The sequence below is a fragment of the Ruditapes philippinarum genome, unplaced genomic scaffold, assembly GCF_026571515.1.
Source record: "Ruditapes philippinarum isolate M1 unplaced genomic scaffold, ASM2657151v2 ctg5184_1_1_1_1, whole genome shotgun sequence".
NCBI lineage: Eukaryota > Metazoa > Mollusca > Bivalvia > Venerida > Veneridae > Ruditapes > Ruditapes philippinarum.
In genome coordinates, this window is record NW_026856249.1 from 16,272 (window position 1) to 25,805 (window position 9,534).

Sequence of the window (9,534 nt, forward strand, 5' to 3'; positions counted from 1 at the left end):
TTCTGAAAGGCTGTATCATATAGATGACCTTGATGAGTTGTGATCCTACACGCCCTGCACGGCAAATGAGAGTTCAACTTTTACATAATCCTTAAGAGTGATAGAATCTACCAGAATTTCACACTTGTTAAAACATTTTAGTTTTTATTAATGCCTTCACTTATTCAAAGACATCAAGATTCTACTTTCTTTCTGCAATCGTGTTTCCCAGATATATGTCACATTTCACCACACTGTTTTATTATGTGTTGCATGACATTTTACCACAATGACTTATCAACTGTCACATTTTACCACATTGCTTGAATTATGTGTTGTGTCAAATTTAACCACATTGCTTGAATTATGTGTTGTGTCAAATTTAACCACATTGCTTGAATTATGTGTTTTGTCAAATTTAACCACATTGATTTAATTATGTGCTGTGTCACATTTTACCACGTTGATTTAATTATGTGTTGTGTCAAATTTTACTACATTGACTTAAATGTGTTTTGTTCATTTTACCACAATGACTTAACAAATGTCACATTTCACCACATTGATTTATTTATGTGCTGTGTCAGATTTCACCACATTGATTTATATTAAGTGTCACATTTCCCCACACTGACTTATTATAACAGCAAGTTTTGGTTTATTGTTTGGACCTGTAGGCACATTTTCTATCTTCCTCAATACCAACAGCCCATCAACAACTTTACCTACAAAATAAGGTAAAAAAAATTAATTTAAGAAAATAATGCTTTAAAGTAATTGATATCTCATGGAACTGCCCATCAGCATTTAATCTGTTTCTTACAAAATTACAATTTTTTTCTAAAAAAATTATTAAGTACATGAATACTGTCTGTTAATAAAGATTTGTGTAACCAAATACTACATTATTACTATATCTGTTATAAACTTTTCTCTTACCAAATACTACATATATATTATTTGAAAATCAATAGCTTCTAACAAATACTACATTATTATTCATTATTTGAAAATCAATAGCTTCTTACCAAATATTACATATTTATTATTTGAAAATCAATAAATTCTTACCAAATACTACAAAATCAGTAACTCTTTACCAATTACTACATGTTTATTACTTGAAAATCAACAACTTCTTACTAAATACTACATATTTATTATTTGAAAATCAGTAACTCTTTACCAATTACTACATGTTTGTTATTTGAAAATCAATAACTTCTTACCAAATACCACATGTTTGTTATCTAAGAAGTCACACTTTGCACAAGTAATAAAGAACTGACATCCATTTGTATCTGTACCACTGTTGGCCTGGAATAGAGATTTAAGTTTAAAGTGTTTTATATGTGATCTTTTTATGATCAAATATGACCAAAACCAGCAGTGAGAGACAAATAGCTATAAGACTTAACATCCAAGGAGAAACCAGCAATCTAGGGGATCCCAATTTCAAACAATAGGACTTTATCTATCTTCCTCTATAAGTCTATATAAATCAAGTGACCCTAGGGCAGGGCTAATAATATTCCAAAGGGTATGATTTAAAACAATTTTGTTAAGTTCCACAAGGCAATGCTACATGAAAAATATTATCTCTTGGTATTTTAGTTTCACATAAAAAAGACTTAAATGTGTCTTCCTAGGTCTATAAGAATCAAGTGACAAATGGGGTGGCCCGATGGGCCAATTGTGGAGGAAGTCCAAATTTGTGTTCTGCACATTGTCTCAATGTATGTAATATTTCTGTCGTACACTAAATTTTGAAATTCATTCATAATGAGGAATGTCAAAATTATGCTCTGTGCATTGTCTCAATATGGGTAAAATTTCAGACAAGTAGTTTCACTTTCCATTCACTGGTTCAAAAAATACAGAGTGGACATGAACAGACAGAGGGACTTCCAGGTGCATAATATTATATGCCACTTTTTTCTTACAAACATACAAAAAGGACCAGCTACCCATCTACTGGCCACATGCAATGTCCCTATCTAGCTACAAAAACCTCAGCTTATTCCATCCAAAGTTATTGAGCCCAAAAGGATTTTACAAATGTGTCACTGTGACCTTGACCTTTGACCCTAATGACCTTAAAAATCATTAAGGATTATCTACTGGCCATTGACAATGTCCCGAACAAGTTACATCAACCACAGCTTATTCCATCTTTAGTTATTCATCAGACAAGAGTAACAAGACATACTGTATAAGTGGTTAAGTTAATGAATTTCACGAATTGACGAAAATCGCTAAAATTTCCTCTAGCATAAATATCAAGCAACCTGTCATTCAATTCTAACCTCGCATGATCCGCTGAATATTCCTCACACAAAATGTTTGAAATTTTTTTAATTTGCAAACATTTCAACACACAGAAATATCCACTCATACAGTACAAATGGACAGACCAACTTCATAACTGTATTCTCCCAATTGTGAAGTTAGGCATAAAAAATTGAGCTACCAGCAGCATAGGGCCTATTTAGACTGGCTAAAGACTTGAGGCAAAAGCTAATCAATGTCTCTTCCAGCATGTAAAGGAATAATGGTGAAAAACATTAGATATTTACCATTGAAAGTATACCAGGTCCAGTGTGTTTCATTTTAAAGTTTTCATCTGCAAAGGATCCACCATAAATACTAGTCAACCCTGTTCCATCTCCCTGAAAGAATGTCACAAGTCACATTCTAATGAAAAAATGTCAACAATACAAAATGTCAAAACAAGATAACAATGCATAAATTTAATAATGCAATGACTTCAGACAATGCTCATAAAGCAAGTAATATCAGAACAAGTTCATAATACAATAATTTAAGAACAAGTACACAATGCAACTATGTCAGAACAAGTTCACAATGTAAAACTGTGATGCTCCAAATGAAATAATGTCAGAACAAGTTCACAATGCAATAATGTCAGGGCAAGCTTCAAATAAAATAATGTCATAACAAGCTCCCTATGGAATCATGTCAGGACAAATTCATAATGCAATAATGTCAAAACAAGCTTATTTTACAATAATGTCAGGACAAGCTCGCAAAGCAATTATGTCAGAACAAGCTCACAAAGCAATAATGTCAAAACCAGTAATTTTACAATAATGTCAGGACAAGCTCCCAAAGCAATACTGTCAGCACAAGCTCATAAATCAATAATGTCAAAACAAGTTCATTTTACAATAATGTCAGGACAAGCTCCCAAAGCAATACTGTCAGAACAAGCTAATAAATCAATAATGTCAAAACAAGTTCATTTTACAATAATGTCAGGACAAGCTCCCAAAGCAATAATGTCAGAACAAGCTCACAAAGCAATAATGTCAAAACAAGTTCATTTTGCAATAATGTCAAAACAAGCTTATTTTACAATAATGTCATAACAAGCTCCATATGGAATCACGTCTGAACAAGTTCATAATGCAATAATGTCAAAACAAGCTTATTATGCAATGACATGACAAGCTCCCTACACAAAAAATGTCAGGACCAACTTGCAATCAAAGAATGTCAGAACAAGCTCACAAAGTCATAATATCAGAGAATCCTCAGCCTCATAAGGCAATAATGTCAGAACAAGCTCATAAAGCAAAAAATGTCAGACAAGTTCATAATGCAATAATGTGAAAACAAGCTTTTTGTGCAATTATGTCAGGACAAGCTCCTAAAGTAATAAAATCAGGACCAACTCACGATAAAAAAAAATGTCAGAACAAGCTCACAAAGTCATGTCAAGACAAGCTTACAATGAAATACTAGATGTATAATAAGAATAAACTCTGGCATTTCTTATTTGCTAAAATTGCATTTATTTGGCAGCAAAAATTGAATACGGCTACATGATTTCTTGCCCATGTTATGCTATTTCTTTTAAACTTATTATGAAATCAGCAAATAGTATTAATTTGACAAAGAGAAATTTTTAAGCACAGAATTATAAAACTCTAATGCTCAAAAATCAATGTTTCTCAGCACCACTTATTTTCTGTTACAATAATGATAATTCATTTTATCACACAGCTGCAAACAAATAAAAAGAAATAGACAAAAAAAAAGATGAGCTCCATCCTACTCCGGTCATAATCGGATAATGAACTGGATCTCTACTACATTACTTAACCTTTGTGTACCTAGAACATATTAAAATGGCTATAAATTTTCTTGTCTCAAAAATCGGCTTGATCTGAATCTGCCTTACAGTTACACATTAGGTAACAGTATAAATTCTTTATCCTTGAACTTAGCAGTTTTTAAATACACAAGAGCTGTTGGTAGGACAGTGTGCTTGACTATTCTTAGAGCTTGATAGTAAAGCAAGAGCCTAAATATTGTAGAATTATGTAAGTTCCAAAAGGACCATAATTCTGTCAAATTCCATGTTAGAGTTATGGGTCTTGGATAGTGACACTCTATCATGCTATGCTCTCAAATAAGTGTGTGAAGTTTCAACCTATTCCCTTTGGTTGTTTTTGAAATACCAACTTAAACGCAAAAATTTACGCAAAATCTTAACAAAAGTGTGACCCTAACCCTGATGCCTAGGTGTGTACAAAAGCTCTCCCTATTTATCAAATAGACAGGCAAATAAACCATCACATTCAAACAGAAAGTTTTTAATTAACAATTACTGTTTTTTCTCCATAAAATTGAAATGTATCTTGTTCTTTGTAGTTAACTTTTTATCTGGAAATCACATCTGGATAAACCAATTTTCAAATTGATAAAATCAATATAACAAATATTTATATTGAAATCAGAAACTACATCATACCCTTCAATCCAAATTACAAATTATTGCTCAGTTGATAGGATTATAAAACCTGTTCATTAATTATTCAGGAAATATGTTGTCCTGTCAAATAAAAATCTTTAACTAACCAATAAATTTGATTTTCCTAGAAGTCAATCTATTATTATTATTGATAGATCAAAAATAAGTTTTGTTTGTTTGTTTAATTGGGTTTTATGTCACACCAACACAGCATAGGTCATATGGCGACGTTCCAGCTTTACTGGTGGAGGAAAACCTCAGATGGCCTTACGTGCATTATTTCAGGCACAAACGGGCACCTGAGTAGAACCAGAGACGTTCCGTAAAAAATAAGACTTTGTATGCTTTAGGGAGTTAACCTGATTATTTTTTACTATAGCATTTTGCTATGCCATATGTTTACAAACATCACAGTGTGTCTTTAAAAACATTTTTTTTTTGTAAAAATCTAGATAAACATTGGAACTTAAAAACAGGTAAGTGAATAAGGCTCAGCATTCATACATAGATTTTTGATCATCACAGTAAAAGTGTTATTGGCCTTGGACAGTGAACTTCAATACTTGAGTGGTGACGTGGCAAAGTGGTTAATATATCAGACTAGTAATCTTAAGATTGCTGACCGTATGTGTTCAAACACTGTCAGGGGCAATCCATTGTTTCATTGAGCAAAACACTTTACACTCATTGCTTAGTACTGGTTGGCTCCAGAAACTTACTCTAGAGTGTTTCAATAAGCTGATACTTACGTTGACAAAATCCCCACCTTGCACCATGAAATCTTTGATTACCCTATGAAAAACACAGTTCTTATAGCCAATAGGCACTCCATCTTTTCTGTATTCTCCAGTACAAAACTGCCTAAAAGGAGAATAAAAAAAAACATAATATAATAAATTCTTTTTAATCAAGAAAATTATACAGAATATTGTGATAACTAAATTTAGTATTCATTTTCCCATTTTGAGCTGTTGTTTAGTTGATTATTCTATGCACAATTCATAAATCACCTTTTAAAGTTACAGTAATTTAAAAATTAGATGTCCCCAAAACTCTTTCTAAAATATATTCCTAAGTCTATATACAGTCGAACCTGTGAAGAAAGCCTATATAAAAGAAAGACCAAATATAGCCTTTATAGACAAGTGGTTTTTATTTGGGGAATACTCTGTTCTATTAAATCAATAAATGGTTGTTGAAAAATGGTCTTTATTCACAGGGGGATCTTAATTCAGAGGTGGCCTACCAAACAGTTTTAACTGAAGTACACTTTTCCCCTCTTACAAAAAACAGGTAACTATAAATGAAAGACCTGAGAAATATTTTTCTTATTTCTTCATGTGTTTTATTATGTTCTAAAATGGATTTAAGATGTAACATGTTTATCACATGAAGAATATACTCAACTTGTTTGTTCCTTTTACCAGGTCTTCCGTTAATGGACGATAATTAATGCTTTGAAACCAGAAGGAAAACAAACAATAAACTTACTGCTAGTTACATAAAAGCTAGTATCTAAAACTAGTTATTAGTGCAGTAAGTTCATATTGTAGCAAACACTACTTAAATGTTACAGCAGTATTTTTTGGCTATTATATGACACAAGGAAATAACATATTGAATCAAAATTGTGTTTAATGAACAAGATATTAGTGCATGATTGTGTGATTCCTATATTTAAAACATTACAACATCATTAATCTCTAAACAAATGCTGTGGTACAGGGTAGTTATCATGCTCTTAGTAGTTAAAAATCAAAGTATATTTAATTCTGAAAATAATTTTTCCTGATGATAAGAACAATTAATTACAGACATCAAAGATCTTAACCTTTTGGGACTTTTTTTTGGCAGAAATAAGTAAAATATTGTTCTATTTCACTTAAAAGCACTGAGAGATTTAAGAATATAAGATATTGATCCTTATTGAAAAACTTTCTTGGGAGAATGAATACTATAGACCTGTAATTTATGACCAATGTAAGCACTCTCCACATGAAAATACGCCATTACCATGATAAAAGTGATGATGCAAAATTAGTGATGTTGACTATTCTATAAATAGATTCAGCAGGTAAAATGGCTAAACATTAACCCAAAGTAAAGAAATGTAAGCTGTAACAAAATTGTCTTGGAAAAATAAATTTACCTGAAGTTTTCTGCAGTTCTTGGAACAACATCTGCAAATAGCTCAAACTTTATTCTCCCAATTTCCTGGAAAAAGATAAATTAAATATCCAATTACCCGTCATAGATTTATCCCATAAAATCTTAATTAACAAATATACCAAAACATACATATAATCTTATTATTTGTTAATTTTAATATTTAATACATGTACATTTCAAATAAATTATTTTGAAGTGGGGCGAATCGTCACAAAGCTTAAGTGAATCGTCACTAAAGTGGGGCGAGTCTTAATTTGGCGAATTGTGAGTGGGGCTTATCGATATTAATTCATTTTTTTCTTTTCATTTCTTGACAGTTATGCATAATGTAGGTGATAGACTTAATTAAGGGTTCCCTCCATGTCAATTTTAGTTTGCGCCACCTATTTTGCAAATCAGAAAAAGTTGGAGCCAATGACAAGTTTCATCATTACAGGGTCATGTGTTACAGGAAAACCATTTACTCTGAAGTTACTTATTTTCACTGCGGATGTCAAATGTGCCGGAATTCCAGTTTTTCCTGGAAAATGATCGCCAGAAACAAGCTGAAAATTATGAATTAAGTCCTACATAGGTACGCGATATAAAAAAGTTATCAGTGGTATTAGATACACAGAGATCTGCCGAGGACGCGATTTTGCGCCATTGGCGCTAAAAAAATGAGAATGGCGCAGGAAAATCGGCAGCAAAGGGCCATGGGCGCATCTAAAATCTGTGCCAGACTTATAAGAAAACAAAACTGTCTGCTGGGTTATTTAGTCATCCAGTCAAAACTGGTACCAACAGCAACATGTTACCCATGCTCCTGTAATTACGCATATTCTTTAGTTTATCCATTCCCCTATAGCTTTTGTCCATGTTATCTACTTACCGCATTTCTTCTCATAATCCCTTTCCCACACAGATACTCATTTCTACTACCGTAAATTTAATCCAATAAAACAAACAAACAAATTATACAACTACTTAATATTTAAAATGATTATCGGTAACTGAAAAAAAAGTGTTGCTATTTTAAGAAATGCTGTAAGTTACAGTATAATCTGACAGGTGTTCAACTTGATCAACCCTAAGGTCACTCAAGTTCACGCAAGTTTTGGCTGATGAAGTGTAAAAAAAGATGTATATTTCGTCATCAGAATGTTTGACAGGGTGATTAACCAATCAGAGAAACATTGTGCATGACTTTTTTCATGATCAAAAGGTCTGTCGGCAAATGTCTTTGATGTATGCTGTCTACACAGAGGCATACAAGGGGCAATAAAATTCGTCAATATACATTGGTAAGGGACATTTTGTGCAAAGTAGGAACAATTAAATGGATAATGCACAATATAAGACATTACAAGTAAGAACCAGCAATTATGTGAATAAATTTGCATATCAAATTTTTGAGCAGCCATTAAAAAAATATTTTCATTTTTGCCTGCAATTAATATTAGTTAGAAAGTTACCATGTAGGCATAATTTTTAATTATTGGTAAAGTACTGAATTATAAGTGAACCACTTGTCATAAAATATGATTTAAGTTTTATTACCGGGGAAATTCAATTACATGTATCTACAAACTTTTTAACAGTTATTTTGGTCAATGTTTACTTATTTTCCCAAGGCCCATACTTTGGTAAAAATGGCCCATCATTTTCAGACCAAGTGGGCCCAGGGCCCAGTACTTTCAAATTCTTGGCAGATCTCTGGATACATTTATTTATGATTTATGTATTGTTATCAATAGGGCCTAATACATTATTTTGATCTGTCGTTTTGTTGATTTGTCCGAGGTAAATTATGTTGGGGTGGGGAAACATTATTCTTTATGTTAATGCATACTATAAAGGGGAAATTTTTGGATATTATCATTCATTATTTATAGAATTTCAAGTTCCTGTGGTTACTTTCAGAACTTGCTGGTATTTACCCTTCGATTAAGCTCTGGAAACCGATATACAGCATAGTATCACACTAAGTGAAACACATGCACACTTGATTGATAGTTCAAACTGAAATTTAGCCCGGAATCTGTCTTCGAATCCAGGATATTACCAATCAAAGTTTTATTCAGTTTTTTATCCGAAATAAATATGTCCGAAACTGATCCGTTATCTTTAAAACAAAGGTTTTTATTGGAACTATCTTATATCTTTCAATCTACTTTCAAGGATTACTTACCACATTCCCAATCGATATATCAAAGAACACAATGGGATTATCAGCTACAGATTGTTTTACATTTGTCATTTTGCTTCAAAAATTTAAACCGGCGAATCTGTAATGCAATCGTCACGACGTGTATATAAAACGGGTCACAAAAATAAAAACCGAAAATTGTACTTTTTTACAAAAAATACTAGAGTTGTAAGTGCGGATTTCTTGAAAAGCACCCTAACAGCTTAATTTTTTTTGTATATAGATCATTTACATTTATTTCTTTGAAATCGTGTGCGTCAATCTCAATTTGCACATGTTTTATCTTTGGCAAACAAACGGGTTATGAACTTATGAGTCATATAGATCTACATGTATGTAACAGAATAGATTTGTGTAGGCCTGCAACTCACAGATCATATGCTACATGTACCAATTTCATTTAAAAGACAACATCAGATCT

General features: G+C 32.1%; 1 protein-coding gene across 1 annotated transcript; it reads right to left on the reverse strand.

The window, feature by feature from the left end:
- Positions 1-507: 507 nt before the first annotated feature.
- LOC132745959 (peptidyl-prolyl cis-trans isomerase H-like) lies at positions 508-9,252 on the reverse strand. Its single transcript, XM_060734991.1, has 6 exons — positions 9,096-9,252; positions 6,906-6,970; positions 5,506-5,617; positions 2,556-2,648; positions 1,209-1,296; positions 508-704 (listed from the first exon to the last, which is right to left on the reverse strand). Exons 1-6 carry the CDS (start codon positions 9,162-9,164, stop codon positions 595-597), a joined length of 537 nt encoding a protein of 178 aa, XP_060590974.1. The 5' UTR covers positions 9,165-9,252; the 3' UTR covers positions 508-594.
- Between the last annotated feature and the right edge of the window lie 282 nt (positions 9,253-9,534).

Excerpts from the sequence above, each read along its gene's own strand:
- LOC132745959 (XM_060734991.1), bottom strand. The coding sequence starts at position 9,164 with ATGACAAATGTAAAACAATCTGTAGCTGATAATCCCATTGTGTTCTTT. Across the intron at positions 6,971-9,095 it reads ATATATCGATTGGGAATGTG|GAAATTGGGAGAATAAAGTT; the intron begins GTAAGTAATCCT and ends ATCTTTTTCCAG. Across the intron at positions 5,618-6,905 it reads AGAACTGCAGAAAACTTCAG|GCAGTTTTGTACTGGAGAAT; the intron begins GTAAATTTATTT and ends TTCTCCTTTTAG.